The following is a 17,600-nucleotide window of genomic DNA, read 5'->3' on the forward strand; positions in this document are numbered from 1 at the left end:
CATCTTAGGTCTTCATACAATTAACACGACCATCTATGACAACATAACGAGGTTGCTGAAAGGTGTGCAAGCTCAATATTTATTACCGTTCAGTTTCTTTGGCTGGTGGTGAAGTCTAATGCTTTACATGTTAGTGATGTAACCTTTCTAAAAGCAGGGCAGGAATGCGCTAGTCCTGCCACCGTGACAACCATTTATCCTACTTGAAAAGATTTCAAAACACTTTTAAGGCCATGGAGCACTTGTGTAATTATCTCAGTAATGCGACACACAATATTAACCCCTCGGCCGTGTAATTTGGCACATACCGATCTCGCACCCGGAGGGGGGCCGTCAGGTGACGGATGGTTCCATGAATTAATGGAGATGCCGTGACTTGAAGCTTCACATGAGCTGTGAACATATGAATATAATTCAACAATTGAAGTGATACAGAGGGCACCACTGAGGCGCAAATATTTAGAAGATTTATTACTACGATTGCATTACAAATTTAATTAGTACCCAAAATAATCTCTCATACTTTGTTCAATGTTAGAAATTGAGAAGACATAAGTTGTAATAAAATTGGTTACATAATAAGTTTAAAGAGAAATGTCAACAATCGGTAGGGAAGGGAGCTTTAAATAGAAAGGTGCACCGAAAAATAAGTGGAGATTCCTTACACTAATAAGCAGCAATATGTTCTGCTGAACTTCACAGTGATATCTGATTGCATTGAAATGAATCTCCCCATTAGAAACAAATGGGGAACAGTGAGAACAGTATTCTTATATCCTTTAATTGAGGACCAAGCTTAAAAAAGCAATAACTCAATCAACAGGGCATTTGTCGGACACAGTGGATGATTAGATTACAACCAGTGGTGTGTCTACCTTGGGTGCAAGGTGGGCAGTGCCCGCAGGTCCATGATTTAAGGTGGCCTTGCAACCCACTGGACAGGTCCATCGCTAACTGAATCTTTTTTAATTTGTTTATTTATTTATTTATTTTTTATTAGTTTGGTGGTGGATTTCCCTGAGCAAAATGTGAGAAGTTAGATATCGCTGCTACTGCTGTACTTGGCTGAACTGTTACAGTATCTCTGTTGCTGAGACTAAAAGATAACTTTACCTCCTCCAGCATTGCTTGTATTTGGTTCATGTTCAATCACTAACAAAATATATTTTTGTTACAATAATTAAAGATATCAAATCACCGCTATTTAAAGCAAAGTTAATCATGATTCCTATAGTTTTATTTACTGCGTCATGACCATTCATCATTAAACTGGCAGTAACGATTGAGGCAAAGTAAACTGGAGGTATAAGGGTGGCAAACTGCTATTAAATCCATACTTACCAACTTTTCCTCGTTGGCTTCAGGGAGATCCCGGGGGAGGTGGGCGTCCGGGGCTTTACAAGTAGCATCATTTTGGCCCGTCCCCTAAATGATTGTCTAAGATGATGCAATATTTGCGTTATTAAGCCCCGCCTCCCGCCACTTATACTTATCTATTGAGGGTGCGAGAACCTGGAAGTTGCCCTGCTCTCCCGTGAGCCCAGGAGGTCTCAGAAATGCGGGAGTCTCCCGGACATTCTGGTAGCGTAGGCAACTATGCGTTAAAGAAAAGCAGCTAATGAATCTCTAGACACTGAAGTGCCTTTTACATTTCTGTCTCCATTACTGAAGTCATGTTGTCTTACCTGTCAGTCTTTGATTAAATCTGGGTCTCCATGAAAATGGCCACCTCCATAGGCATCAATGCATGGACAAAGGACACAATTTCTGAACTGTGTCATCATGCCACAGATGGCGAAGCCAACCACGTCTTGTACTGGCTCAGCATCAGGGAGAATGCCAGACTCTTCAGGGAGTGAGGGAGATCACCCCTATTTCAGGGAGTCTCCCTGACATTCAGGGACAGTTTGCAAGTATGACTAAATGTTGTAATACTAGTATACGTAAGGTAAAAGGTTACCTCTCTCTAACGTCAGGTTTCTCACCACTACAGTTTTACCTCTAGTTTATACCACCAATATTTACAGTTAAACGTTATAACTATAAGAAAAAGCATAGAGCTGCGCAGATCGGACCTAATCCACCTTTAGAGACTGAGTACTCAAAATCACCTTTCTCGGTGGATACAAAATCAATAAATTATGTGATTTCTCAAGGCATAAATAAAATACCATACATACCCAAGGAATCAATAAAATATAAAAAGATTTAATGAATACATAAAAACAAAGAACAATCACATTAATATCAATGAAAAACAATGGATAATGAACCACAGACCACTTGGCACAGCTCAGAAAAGCAAATGTATCAGAAGTATATCTTGTTAAATGTCCAGCAGCATATATTGGGAAAAATATAGAAATGAATAGTTTTTCCACTGAAGGTTTCTTGTGATTTAATTATCCTCTGTATGTTCATTAAAAGCTACTTGTAGCAGACATCAATAATTCCAGATGATATAATGTATCAGTTCAGATAGTAGCTGGCATACCGCCTAACTTCTGGCTTACAACGGAAGCCAAGTATTTATTATAGTTATAAATGCTTGGTTATAACTATCTCTATCTCTGGTTTTAGTAAGTTAAATGGTTTATACAGCACAAGAAGATTTTTCGATGGGTACCATGAATCTGGATTTGTTAGGACACAAATGTGCAATGATCAATTCTGCTCCGGAAACGATATTAGGATTTTACCAGAAAATTAAGAGAATCCAGAAGCAGGAAACGTTGCCAACTATATGTGAAGACTGGGCCGTTGCACGGGAAATATTTCAGTGGCTTGATGGTTTCTGGGGACCTTATACAATAGACAGATTTGCCAGCAACTATAACATAAACGCAAATATTTAATTCACGTATCTTGCAACCAGGTTTTGCAGCTAATGTTGCTTTTATACAGAAAGGACGGAAATTTATTGGACAGCGCCCCCTACAAAACAAAATAATTAAACTACTAGGTTTATTGAGAAATATGGTATAGGGGTTTTAGTATTTGTTCCATTGTGGAGATCTGTAGAGCCGGATTATAAGTGGGGCAACCTAGTGAGCCCCAGGGCCACCACCCAACAGGAGGCCCCGACAAACTAAAAAACGGCTTGGCCCCCCTGCCACAAAACTCTGGACTCCCCTCCTCTACAGGCTGTATGTACAGCAACAGACCAGAATCCCCAGAAAAAACTGTAGCAGAGCGGGTCCCACAAGATACTTACCTGGGCTCTATCAAATCTTAATCTGGCCCTGAAAAATTGTACAATTCTTGCCTGCAGTATGCTCTGACAATCCAATTTAGTACTGGGAGATTTTGCCGAATACTAGGAGAGTTGTTCTCCAAAATGTTCCAGGAAAAGCTGATTGTCACTTGCATTGCTAGAATCCGCAGCAAGATTATAGCGTCTACACAAAGTAGAATTTTCTGTACAGTCATTTTATTATGAAGTGTCAATGAATTACTGTATGTGCAGTGCAGTTGTATAAGGAATGTTACAACATCCATAAGAACAGCGCACTAGAGATCACTTATCTATGTATGACATATCATTTGATAAGTTAAGAAAGGTTTCATAATACTTAGATGAACAAATAATATGCTTACAGTGCGATTTTTGCAGATGGGAACAGTGAAAGGATCCACACACAAGTCTGGTGAGCATTGCCGGAGACAGTTACCCAATCCAACAAACCGATGTGACAGTTACATCTGATATCCTAAAACTGATGGAACTCTGCCAGAGATATAGTTACGGCTCTACTAGTCTTTTAGGCTTTTTGAGGTTTATTGGATTAGTCAACAATCGAAAGCAGATGATTATAGATTCAAGTCACCATTTTTATATTAAAATCCCCAAGAGTAAACTTCATACTGTAAAGAGAGTCTCTAGATTTCGATTCAATGCACTTTGAGAAAATAATATGGAGAAGAATGACACATGATCACTTTTTTTTTTAAACTATTCGGTTTGTTTCCCAAAATGTTCATCTCTACACACAAAAAGCTAGATTTACTAAGCTGCGGGTTTGAAAAAGTGGGGATGTTGCCTATAGCAACCAGTCAGATTCTAGCTTTCATTTATTTAGTACCTTCTACAAAATGACAGCTAGAATCTGATTGGTTGCTATAGGCAACATCCCCACTTTTTCAAACCCGTAGCTTAGTAAATCTAGCCCTAAGAGTGTATTCAATAAGTGTAAGCACACTTAATTCTCTTCACTGTTTCATCTGTGAGTGCTCCATGCAGAACGCAACTATTCTCATACAGGAGAAAAGCACCTGTTTGAACAAACCCTAATTCAATACTTAATACTATATTTCTTACTAATGTGACAAAGGTGTCTCCTTTACATCCTTAAGTATTTTCCTCAGCAGCTGTCAAATTCTGTTGCAAAGTGATTATATGATTATGCAGCTACTTGTGTCTCTAAACACTACACGACTGAAGATGAACCTTTGTAGGATTACATTTATATTATTCTTTTTGTTTGATCTTTACAGCATTAGGGTAAGCATTTTGGATGGCCCTCTAACCTTCAAAAGGGACGCACGTTACCATAACATATCAGCAGGGAGTTTAAACAATATTGTATAAAATTCAGCTAGTTTTCCGTGTTGGAAACTTGTATAAAAAAGTGGAGCAAAACCAGCAGCAGCAAACTAAGTGTGGAGGTAATGAAAGCATTATCTGCTTCAGATGTATTATTCACTACAATTTGTTTAAAAAGTAACAATATTGAGTGTTCTGTGTCACTTCTCGGAAGTGAAGCATCGCCATTAGCATTTTATTTAATGTTGTTACTAATTCTGGAGTGTCTGGTATCTGACGCTAATGACGTAACCTCACCTCATTCAAGAAAAGAAGCCTTTACAATACATTTGTTTGCATGTACCATATGGCTAAACTTGCAGGTTCATTGTATCCCGCATACTGATCAGACAGCTGTGTTCACAGCCTCATGAAAAAGCACGTGAGTCACAGAACTAAGCAAAAAGCATTGACCCCTCACGTCAGGAGTTCCTGAAGCATTGTGTATGTTGGCGGTGTTCACAGTGATTACTGTCTGATTATTTTTTTGCACAAAACCGCTTTAAAGGGTAAACGATTTTGCTTTCCAAGTGATGGATTTTAAAAACAATTTTATGGTCTAGACATGACCCACCTGGGTGGTGAATTTGGTAATCCCCATATGTCCATATTTAGAGTTGAACATGAGTTCATTTGTGCCACAGAAATAAGCGATTAGCGTAAAATTTGCTGCACTGTGCAGGCGCACAATTTGCATCCTAATTTTCAATAGAACGCACCTATACCTGTGCCCACCTAGAGAGGCAGATCAGGATGATCATGTACAATATTAGTATAGATATGAAGTAGAGATACAAGTTAAATGCACCCACTAGAGATGCATGCGATATTGACTTATACATACCTTTAAGATATACCTGTTAGGAGGTGCATCTTTACTTATCTCATAGCCCTGGGGTAAATTTCTCAATTGATGTTGACGGCAGCATTCTTTTTGTTGAATGTATCTATTTGCTAGGTATACAGTTTCTCGTATCTTAAGCTATGCGTACATTAAATTACAGCCTTATAAACGTAAGTGTATGTGCTCATTGTTGCATCTCTGCAAAAGTTGCAATTTTCCATTTTACTCTACAGGGTGATTCAAAAGTCGCAGTACACCCTTTTATTTCAAAAACTCTACAGGAAATTGGGAAACCCAATTCCTGTAGAGTTTTTGAAATAAAAGGGTGTACTGCGACTTTTGAATCACCCTGTACATCATGCTCAAGGTGTATATTATTTTAAAGTGACATTTTATATGACTATTGAAAACACTTAGCACTTTGATATGTGAAACTAGTTTGTAGATGCATATTGTTGCAGGAAGACTCTGAGGAGTAGGAAATAAAACGAAAGTTTAATTAATTAAATCAGCAACAAAACTTAAATGCAATACATTTTTAACGGGGATGCTTTTTGTTGTTCTTTCTAGTCCCTTATAAAGGAAATATGAATTTTAGAGTCTCCCATGAATTCCACCCAGCGCAAAGAATCAGTTGCAAAGGCTTGGAGGGACTGACAGGCCTGTAACTGTCCAAATGGCAGCTACTAAAGTTTAGTGGGTATATTTACTAAACTGTGAGTTTGAAAAAGTGGAGATGTTGCCTATAGCAACCAATCAGATACTACTTATCATTTATTTACTATATTCTACAAAATGACAGCTAGAATCTGACTGGTTGCTATAGGCAACATCTCTACTTTTTCAAACCCGCAGTTTAGTAAATATACCATTAGAAAGGAGCAGCATGCCAGTGGAGCAGGAGCCCTTCTTTTGCACAGAGCTCATATAACAACAAGCCACTCTGTTAGACTGCTCTAGATGCATACATGTTAGAGAGGTTCTACACCTAAACTTATGAGACTTTTTTGTTTTGGCCAAGAATATATATTTGCACTGTGATCATATATAGTTACTCTTCTGTTGTCTGGTAAATATATCTAGCTTGGAACGACTTTGCTCATAACAGAGTTCGTCTATACCCTTTATTAACATCTGACAGGATCTTTCATACATCCATGCTTACCGTTATTTTCAAGAGGTATTTTTTATATAATGTATGAAAGGAATACTTCATTATGATGTGAGATTGGAAATTTGTAATGATTCAGGTCATGCTGGTAGTTTGTATTGATCGAGGACTTTTTATTTTGGCTGAATGACTTACCTTCTTGCTTCTCAGGCTTTTGGCTAAGATCAAGTACAGCATCTGTTTATCACTTTCATTTGCACCTGAAAGGGGGTGTATACAGTACTCCTTGGTCTTCTGGGTAACCGGCCAAATGTATTGGAAAGTTGGAAATGCTTTGTGCCCCCATCTAGAAGGCTGGGGGGGTTACATGTACTCAATTAAACTTTTTTCCATATGTCACTTTTTGTTTGGAGAGGAGGTTACAAGCCTGATTCATGACTATTGCTGGTGATGGTTTGGCCTTTTGTTTCCCATCTCCATGGAGCCTCCCGTTGTAAAAGTTTAGGACGGCCAATCGGACAAATGACCTCCAAAGCTTGGGACCATAACATTGCGGATTTCCCTTCACAACCCTATGGGGGTATGTTGCGGTAACGCGGAGTGCCTTTGTTCCCGTTCCGTAGGCACTCCGCGCTTAATTGAGTATGACTCTATGCATCCATACGTACATTATTTACTAAAGAGAAACTGGCATGACCTGAAGAAATGAAGTCACACTTATACATTAAAAAATCATATAAGCTACTTTTGGTTTGTCCTATTATAAAAACCTTCTGGATTTGGGTGTGGAGATTTGTGACAGAAGAATTGGAAATCGATCTTCCTTTTACACCTGAATGGACGTAGAACCTCTGGAAAAGAGCCATAGCCAGAAATTCTTTGACTCCTGGGAAACTTATATTAATACTTTATTGATTCTTTTATATGAACAAATAGAGAGGTGATTCCACCAGACCATTTGGTATGACATCTGGGTGTTTTTACATGGCCCTCAGATCAATACATGACCAATCTGTGTTCTGGTCTTATGCCTCCAGATGTGACATACAAATTCACTAATCACTGCTTTATCGTAACCGGTGTGAGCAATAATACCTAGAGAAAAACACAATGGAATCAGTATTATGTTCTAAATGGACTTTATACAATTGTATCCACAGTACAAACAATGAATCATACTTCTGTAACATTCATCTCAGTAATAATGTTCCCACATACTTCTCATTGTTTTTCTTTTCTATTTCATTCTCAACTTAATTCTCCTGTTGCCTTGAAAATGATTGCTAATTGTAATGACAGCTGTTCCTTTAAGTAAATATTTGAACATCTTCAATAAAAAAGTTGTTTAAAAATAAAATCACATACGAATGTTTAGCACATTTTACGGTCCTGAGAAGCAAAGAAAGGTATATCTTCATGATACCAATAATAAGATTATTCATGTTATTTACAATAACACAGCTTATCCCAGTATAAGCAGTGATATAAATACATTGTAATACAGAAGAAGCTATTAATGTAACAATAATATCCCCACATTATCAGTGTGAACCATTAAGTAGCTTGAAAACTGGAATTGGGAGAGACGATTCGCTGGTGGGTCACATGACATAATTATCCTTATTTTACATATAGTCTGAATATTCCATTCCTATATATATAAATATATACAATATATGCAGATATGAGCCATGTGATCTAATGCAACTGTCAATAATGCCTCTGTTGCTTAAATAACCACAATACATTGTCTGAGTAATTTTCAACTTGGGCTATTTTGAGGTGCTACACATTGTCTGTAACCAGCCACAGACTTTGTATTAGTCAGCAGCCCGCATGGCGGGCAAACAGCGATCCTGAACCAGCTCTAGTTAAATTTGGGGAGAACTGAAAAAAGTTGCTGTAACATAACATCACAACTTACAGAGGTGGTCCCTGGACTGGAGGGGCTGTACGTCAGCCCTATAAGGTAGAGGATGGCCTGGGAGATGGGAGTGCCAGACACTGGGAAGGTATAAAGCTGAGTACTTTGGCTTCCATGGCCCATAAAATTACTCACACAAGATTCACAAGGCAAGTTCATCAAATTGCTGTGTAACCTCAGCATTTAATATTACACAGCTGGATTCTGCCAACACTCGGTGAGTAAAACAGCATTTCTACTATTTTATCTCTTTTATTTGCTTATTTCAATGGAATTGCACAAACAGTCATTATTAGGTAGTATACTATAAGGAAATTAAAGTCTACTATTTGTCATTATCATGTGATCATTTTTGAGATTAAAACTTTATTGTACATAAACGTTTGCCTAGGTTTCAAAAGTAATTTGTCTGCTATTGCCATCAAACTAATTTTGCCTGTCTAGTAATTACTATTATCCATTAACATATTTTTCTTAAATAGCATGGTACAAATACAAAGAATTGGTAGTTAATCATGGCAAGCAGATATTTGCTTTATTGGGCTATCGTGCGTTATAGGGTTAGCAATAGCATTGATTGATTGCTACAAGTTACAGCACATATTTGACTGTTACTTAATAAGTTTTTATAGGATATTACTGATTTGAGTTTACATGGGAAGTTTGCATGTACAAGTATAAAACTGAGTAAGGGGGGAGTGTGTTGATTTTTATGGTATAATGTGCAACCTAAATGCCCTGACAGTCTCTACCTGCTGAGACTTATAGTCCCACGACAGCTGGAGACCTACAGGTTACCTAAACATAGTTTACTCTGGAATGTTTGCAACAACTTGTTTGAAGCAGCTTTATTTTGAAAATGCGCAAAAACTTTAAATATTGAAAAATAAATCACAGAACAACTGCCTAAATATAGAATTTGTACTGCCTTAGGATTAATGTGGGTCACCTAGTCTTTATGTAACCCAGTTGTATGTGATGGACTATATTTATTTCAGATATTAGATAAGCATATGGTATTGGTTATCGTAACAAATGTAACATCCAATGAAACATAATAAACCCATTAGTAACACAACTGCATAATACAAAATAAAATGGCTCTTGTAGCATCTACACTACACACAAACAGAAGGACAATGTGTGTCTTGCACGAACATGACTTGTTTTAAACGGCTCTTAGTGGATGCTGGTAGGCGGCAGATATAAATCTTGTCCAAGAGTGGAGCGAAGTCTGATGGATGGCAAAGGGATGAAGTAAAAATTCAGGAAAGGGCATGACACAACCGCATCCTCCCTAGGCATCGGTTTACACATTACAACATGAATGCTACAAGGTTACGTTACAATATTTGCAGTTTACATTCCAACTTCCACGTGTTCCCAGTTAAGTTTAGTCTTAGAGGATAATTTATAGATACAAATAGGTACAAGTGACTTGTCTATGAACTAAGGAATAAATACATTTACAAATATATGAATAATGGGTTCCAGAATTTGGAACCTAAAAAACATTCATTATCTGCCTGGAGGACATAATTTGTCAAAGCAGTTACTTGTGACAGCTACTATATATGCATAACCCCTGTTTAGTTAGTTGTATAGTTATTGTCAGCCTGTGTAGAGTGAACCTGTTAACCCATCATAAAACAACATTGGTGTGCTTAGAAAATCACATACGGATTTATATATCTGGCTGTGCATTATTAGACTAAATGTTTGTATTTATCTCGCAGTACTGAGAGATTTAAATAATCTATCACACATTGACTGGCTGCAGAGCTGTAGGACTTTCTGGGCCCGATTCATTAAGGCACGCAAAAGGAAAGTTTTCTGCGATTTTTTTTTAGACCGCACGTAATACACATGTCCTTATTCAACTAGAAGCGGTCACTTGTAGAATACGGGTCTAGGTCCGCTCTGCTTTGACAGATACAATACACTGCAGGATACGTCCAATACATGTGTGTAATCTAAAGTCCCAAAATGCAAAGAGAAAAAAAAGTATTAAATTATTGTTGTCTGTTAATAATATAGTCATTAATGAAAGGACATATTAGAAAAATATATATTTTCCAACATAAAATGCATTTTTACAGTTGCTGCTGATTGCAAATACCTGTCCTAGCTGTATACACAGTCGTCATCACTAGTAATCGGCACTTACACCAGACCTGCATTTGGTGCAAGTGGTACAACTGAAAAACGTAGCTTAGAGATGCCCAATGCTTGAATTGGACGCTGCTGTGTGCTCTCGAGCTTGGCACGCCCTTACTGTACATTGACTACGTGCATATGGCCATTACCCTCCCCGTTCCGCCCCTAAAATCGTAGGCTGTTGTAAGTGTGCTTTGTGCTAAAAGATGAAGTGAACGGTCTTGCGTTCACTTCTTAGGGTCTGTTCCTGGGCATGTGTTACGCAAAATATGGCACAAATCGGCATTTACATTTCTTAATGACTCTGTCTTCAGTGCTTTTGAAACTCCAATGACCCTCTTCCAGGAATCTATTGTAGTTTCTTCTACAGCTTGTTCTCTTCTGGCTCATATTAGAAACACAGCAGACACGACCTGTAACTCAGAGGGCAATGCAGTCACAGAACATTAGGAGTAAGAACGTTAGCAACCCATGAACCAGGAGCTCATTATGCTACAAGAGTTAGGGCTACTTGAGTTTTTCCCACTCTTCATAACCATGGAAGCACCAGCACGGCCAGCATAATGGTTATAGGATCATATATATATATATATATATATATATATATATATATATATATATATATATATGAGTGTTGTGTGATGAGCTTCTGGAAGAATTCAGAACTAGAAAGTCTACTAAAAAGGCCACTCTGGGGCATCCACTTGTCGAGATCTAGGGGCCTCTGCTACACCACTGGGGGCAAAGTGTTAACTGAAAGGGCTGCCATGTAACTAGCATTTATCAGAAGTCACTTCTGGTTAGTCTTTACTAAAATGTAAAGGAGATAATACTTGGTGCCTGAGTAAATATGTCCAAATAAAATGTTTATGTTTGTGCTTCTAAAATTAGGTTAGTAATATATATATATAACTTTTGCTAAACTGATTTCTGTATTGTCTGTGCAACACATAAAAAGGTTGTTAAACCTTCTAGATATAACATACTTAAAGGGTATGCAGTCGACGGCTAGACATTAATTTGGTTGACATTCAGAAAGTCGACAACATTAGGTCGACAATTCAAATGTCGACAATATTATCAGTTCGACAATTGAAATACTTACAGCATTATAGGGTTAGGGATATTATTGTCGACCTAATAATACTGTAGATCAGGGTTGTCCAACCCACGGCCCGCGGGCCACATGTGGCCCAGCCCGCCTGTAAATGTGGGCCAGTGGTTGTGGCAAGGGGGCAACGCTGTTAATGAAAAAAATATCCTGCAAAAGAAAAAAAAAGAAAATACTTACCTTGCGTTCACATCAGATGGCGCTCTGGCTCCCTCTCTGGTCTCCTCCTCCATGCGGTGCTCGCAGTGAATGTCGGGGGTGACGTCATCACACCCGACATCCATTGCGTAGCGCAGCACAGAGGAGTCACCTGCGCGAACTATCAGCAGCAGTGAAAAATTATCCAGTATTTTATTGTTGTTACTCTGAATTTGGACTTTCTGCACCATGCAATTATGAACTAGCTGTGTTCTCTGTATGTATCTAATATAAATATTAATAGATGATTATATTTTTAATATTTTAAACCATTTTAAATGTGCAGTGCTGAGTAGGGTGAAATTATCACCCACTGTTACCCTCATCGGAGGCTGCTCCATGAGCCATTTTTCCCGCCACCCTATCTTTAAATCTCTGTAGATTTCTATTAGTCCTCCTGATGCTCCTATATCGGTGACCATTTCAAACTGGTCAATAAAAAAAATGATTCATGGGTGCAGAAAGAGAGGAAAAAAAAGTTCCCCGAACCCCACTAAGGGGCAGATGCAGGTAAGTTAAATTGCAGCTGGTAATGGGACTACTGCTTTAATCATGATTCTGCAACAGGTTTCCTAACTCTTACTAACTTCATTTCCAAGTAAGTTTAATATGTTTTCTATGTTTTTTTGTATGATCAGCTATCATTAGTGTTAGTGTATTTTATGTGTGGCCCAAACCAACTCGTCGTCTTCCAATGTGGCCCAGGGAAGCTAAAAGGTTGGACACCCCTGCTGTAGATGTTATTATTGTCTACTTTCCAACCCTGTCTATAATTATGATTTCGACCATATAAATGTCGATCATGTAACTGTCAAACATATGTATTTAAAGCTATAAGCACAGTTACTAATAAAAACAACAGTGTGACCCCACAAGCTTTACATGTTTGTAAATACTAGCCACACTGAAAAACAAGTTAGATGTTTAAACTTTTTGGTATTAAATGTATATTTTAATGGAACAATCTTCCTGCACCAGTGTGACAGGATCCTCACATCACTCTGTGCTTCTGGGGGGACCCTGCACCTTCCACTATAACTCTCAGTCTGTGGCTTCCTGCTGCCTTCATTCCTCTCCTCACATCATGTCACTGCCCCTGTCACATGCAGCCCTGTCCTCACTAACACATCACTCATCTCCTGATATACTCTGTGCTGCTGGGGACCCTGCTCCTTCCACTATATAACACTCAGTCTGTGGCTTCCTGCTGCCTTCATTCCTCTCCTCACATCATGTCACTGCCCCTGTCACATGCAGCCCTGTCCTCACTAACACATCACTCCTCTCCTGATATACTCTGTGCTGCTGGTGGACCCTGCTCCTTCCACTATATAACTATCAGTCTGTGGCTTCCTGCTGCCTCCATTCCTCTCCTCACATCATGTCACTGCCCCTGTCACATGCAGCCCTGTCCTCACTAACACATCACTCCTCTCCTGATATACTCTGTGCTGCTGGTGGACCCTGCTCCTTCCACTATATAACTATCAGTCTGTGGCTTCCTGCTGCCTCCATTCCCCTCCTCACATCATGTCACTGCCCCTGTCACATGCAGCCCTGTCCTCACCAACACAAGTGGAGAAGTCACTGCCTCACACAAGATCAGTGCACTTGGCTCCTGAAACAATATGCACTGCTGTGAGCATTCCAATGATCTGGTTGGCTATGTGTTGTTTTATTCCTGTCTACTTAAAAATTGGGGTGGAGGGGGGGGGGGGTGGAGGAGATGATTAATAACAAACAGGTGCTCAGACCCTATGCAAACGTACCGTAAAAAAATATATAACTATATATTTGAAGTGGCTGCACAAATGTTTCTCTCCCAGCTTCCTAATATATTACATATTGTCATAAATGTTTAGACATGGTATTAGATTGACCACAGAGATTCTGTCTATTAATTTTCATATACCCACAGTCATTCCAGGCTTTATGTACTGTGCTACCTTTCCTTCCCCATGATGTAATGAAATGCAAAGTTGAATGGTGTGATTCTTTTCTTGCAGTCACCATGCATTTTATAACAGACCTCACCAAGATCGGACTCATCCTGTGCGGAGTGTCGCTGTTCTCGGGATATGAAGGAAAACCAGTGACGTGAGTACAGTGACAGTACCTTATCTAGAGAGAAAAATATCTCCTTATTATGATTAAAATAATATTTGTTTCCTTTTTTTACAAATCAGTCATCTTTTATCAATATTTTGCATAAAATATTGTCTTTATATTACTTCATCGTCATCATTTATTTATGTAGTGCCAGCATATTCCATAGCGCTTTATAATTGGATTGTTTGTGTGTTTGCTCCAGGAAACGGGCTGTTAGTGAGATGCAACTAATGCACAACTACGGGGATTTCAGACATGCGTTGCAGAGACAGGACTGGCTACAGCTGAAGTTACAGAATTTGTACCCTGCTCCCGTCAGCACCCCTCAGGAATCTACCCCCAAGGTGGCTGAGAGCAAGCCGCAAAAGCCTCACAAGAAAGAAAAGGTGGTGGAGAACCGGACCAAGCACATAGGTCATCAAAACCAGCGAACGAACCTGAAGAAATCCCACAGGCATGGAGCCAAAAACATCACAGACAACTCCTTAAAGCCAATGTTTTAGTGCTGGATCCCTCGTTGCGAATCCTGATAACCAGTCACTTGTAACACAAAGGGCTGCTATGAAGAGACTGTCAGTTCCAAGCCAATATACACAGAGTCACAGGTTACTGGTAGCCATTGACGGTGAATAGGTGACAAAGTGATGACCAAAAGAGAAAAAACATGGACATCAAAAATGCTGAGACCAAATTTCACCCTTGTTGCAATTGTTTATACTATTGTTTTTGTAGGACTGGTAGCAGGATCTATCCTCTGCACTTTTTAGTTATGTACAAAAGAACATACTTAAAGGATCACTAAACAAAAGCCAAGTTGCCTTATATAAAAGAAATACTAATAACATTCACAAATATATATGCAAAAGTCACAATACATGGTAGAATTTGGAATGTCATCCATTATATAACATTTTCCGGAGAGCGAAGTGTAAGCTAGTGTTCTCTGCTATCAGCCATTCTCTGCAACAGGTTTGGCTGACTGCATCATTAATCATGAGATTAAAGACAGGAAGTTTTGTGTGTAGAAAAATATTTTCCCTCTCGATACGGAATTTATCTAAAATATCTTCTGTATTTACCGTATATACTCTTGTATACGCTGAGTTTTTCTGCACATTTTTTATGCTGAAAAAGCCCCCCCTCGACTTATACTCGAGTCAATGAGTTTTCCCAGGTTTCTGCGGTCCTCGGCTTATATTCGGGTCGGCTTATACTCGAGTATATACGGTATATGGTCCTGAATCTTTTAAGCTGGTCACACATATTTTGATCCTAACGCTTCTCACGAGTGCCTGGTGACAAGGCCAAGATTTGTGAATATTATATATTATTATCGTATGTAAGTTTTAGGTTTAGTGACCATTTAAGAAACCAAAAAAAAAAAACATTATCAAGGTGTTGAAACATTTTATACACAAAGATATTTTATTTTAACTGTAGAAATAATTTTCAGGTTGTAGCAGACAAGGGCCTACTATCGTGGTGGGCAACAGGCAGTCAGCGGCCCACAAAACCTTCGCCTGCGGAGAACATGGAACGGGGGGCAACGACTTCCATGTCACGTGTACTCCTCTGCACAACGCAGGGGGCGGACATGTGGCATATCGGAGGAAAAGAATGAGGGAGTGCAGTGTGCTCTCCCACCTTCCGCTGTGCGGCCCATTTAAGGGTAGGACGGCCCTCGAGGTAACCATCAACGGCCTAATTGATACAGATTAACAACGAGACAAACAGCAAACTTTTTTATTATGAAAGCGGCACGTGTAATTTTTTCATTAGATGTTTGATAGTTCTTTAGGGGCACTGTTTTTTTGTGTTTTTTTACTAAATGAACCCCAATGGGTATGAAACACTAGTGGTACTAGACATATACCAAGCCCTGTAGAAGCAGTTTTTGGCTAGCATATTAAAGGATTTTCCACTTCCATATGCCCAATTATAAAGCGCTACGGAATATGTTGGCGCTATATAAATAAATGATGATGACTATGTTCTACACGCCCTCCTGCAACATTTACTACATGCACTGCGCTTTTTTTTTTTTTTAAGCTTCCTACTGATTGTAGAGTTATTTTTCCTGCCCTTGAATATCACACAGCACTGCTGTGCTATCACCGTTAGATACAATTGTATCCAGGGTGCAGCTCTGTGCTGTATCTAAGGGCAATGCAATTAAAAAACTGGTGATAGATGTGCATAACCAAACAAAAGGAAGCTAAAAAGAAAAAAAACAACAACATTGCACTTAGTAAAAGTGAAAAAAAGATCAAGTTATCTGAAGGTGGAACCCCTTTAAATCTTATATGTGTAGAGAACCAAAAAGAAAAAATTGCCTGGGACAGAATCACATTCCTTCAGAGTTACTGGATTTTTAGTGAACACATTGGCATCCAGGATTGTGCGAGTCATCTTCCTTTACACTGAAGTTAGACAAGAATGTGTTAAGGTACATGACTTTATTTGGTTACACTCTTTTGTCATTTCTGTTAATGCAAGAAGCACTTTAATCCTATTTATTTTTTTTATTATGTAAAAGACTATAACTTATTGTTTCATATTTCTTTTTTTTATTACTTCTGTAATTATTAATAATAATAATAATAATAATAATAATAAAAAAATATTTGTATGGGATATCTGTAATTAAACTTGGATAAATGTTGCCGTCACTCAGTTTATTGGAAATTAAGGTGTTACTGAATCATTTGCAGATTGTGGGTACGATGGTGTGTGTGAGTATACTGTAGGAAGAAATATTCATTAGTGGGTCTACATGCTGTTTCATACGAGTATAGCTGGTCTTAAAAAATTTACTTTATTATAGACTTGCTGGATTGTAAAACATCTGAAAGCGATAGGTGCTACACATGCTGTTTGCTCTTTTGTGATTGGCCAGGAGCAGTTTTCAGCTATTTAGCGATTTAGTTTTCAACTGGTGTACACATTGCTGGAACACACTTGCAAAACACTAAGGGCTAGACTTACTAAGCTGCGGGTTTGAAAAAGTGGGGATGTTGCCTATAGCAAACAATCAAATTCTAGCTGTCATTTTGTAGAAAGTACTAAATAAATGAAAGCTAGAATCTGATTGGTTGCTATAGGCAACATCCCCACTTTTTCAAACCCGCAGCTTAGTAAATCTAGCCCTACATTTTAAGGAGCCCTCAGTTAATTATAGGACTTCGCCGAATGGAAGACCTATGTTGGATTTGGCCATCGTGTTATTAGGGCCAGCAAAAGCTCTGAGGGTGCTCTAGTCTGAAACCCCCTCCTTCCCTCACGGAGGCTCCTAAATTCATAGGGGGGAATTCAAGTGGCTGCATTACTGCCGGAAGTAACGTGGCCTGCGCACTATTACCGCTATTGCGGTAATAGTGCGCATTATTACCGTTAATACGGTAATCTTTAAAGCTGTTTTTTGCTTGCGGCTCCCTGAGCTGCGAACAGAAATCAGGGTTAAAATTACCGTATTACGGTAACAGATTTAGCGCCGCGTTACTCGCTGCAGAAATGAATTCCCCCTATAGAGAGAAATTCAGTTGGGCGTGAGGTGCCGCCGAGTGC

General features: G+C 38.8%; 1 protein-coding gene across 1 annotated transcript; it reads left to right on the forward strand.

The window, feature by feature from the left end:
* On the forward strand, positions 1 to 16,685 carry PTH (parathyroid hormone). The gene is made up of 3 exons (XM_075188446.1): positions 1 to 62; positions 13,934 to 14,024; positions 14,239 to 16,685. The coding sequence occupies exons 2-3, from the start codon at positions 13,939 to 13,941 to the stop codon at positions 14,537 to 14,539; spliced, it is 387 nt and encodes a 128-aa protein (XP_075044547.1). The 5' UTR covers positions 1 to 62; positions 13,934 to 13,938; the 3' UTR covers positions 14,540 to 16,685.
* The last annotated feature ends 915 nt before the right edge of the window (positions 16,686 to 17,600 follow it).

Source organism: Mixophyes fleayi, chromosome 10, assembly GCF_038048845.1.
Source record: "Mixophyes fleayi isolate aMixFle1 chromosome 10, aMixFle1.hap1, whole genome shotgun sequence".
Lineage (NCBI taxonomy): Eukaryota > Metazoa > Chordata > Amphibia > Anura > Limnodynastidae > Mixophyes > Mixophyes fleayi.

Bases quoted from the DNA above. Each gene is read 5' to 3' on its own strand.
- PTH (XM_075188446.1), top strand. From the start codon at position 13,939: ATGCATTTTATAACAGACCTCACCAAGATCGGACTCATCCTGTGCGGA. The intron at 14,025-14,238 runs GTGAGTACAGTG...TGTTTGCTCCAG, and splicing joins TATGAAGGAAAACCAGTGAC to GAAACGGGCTGTTAGTGAGA.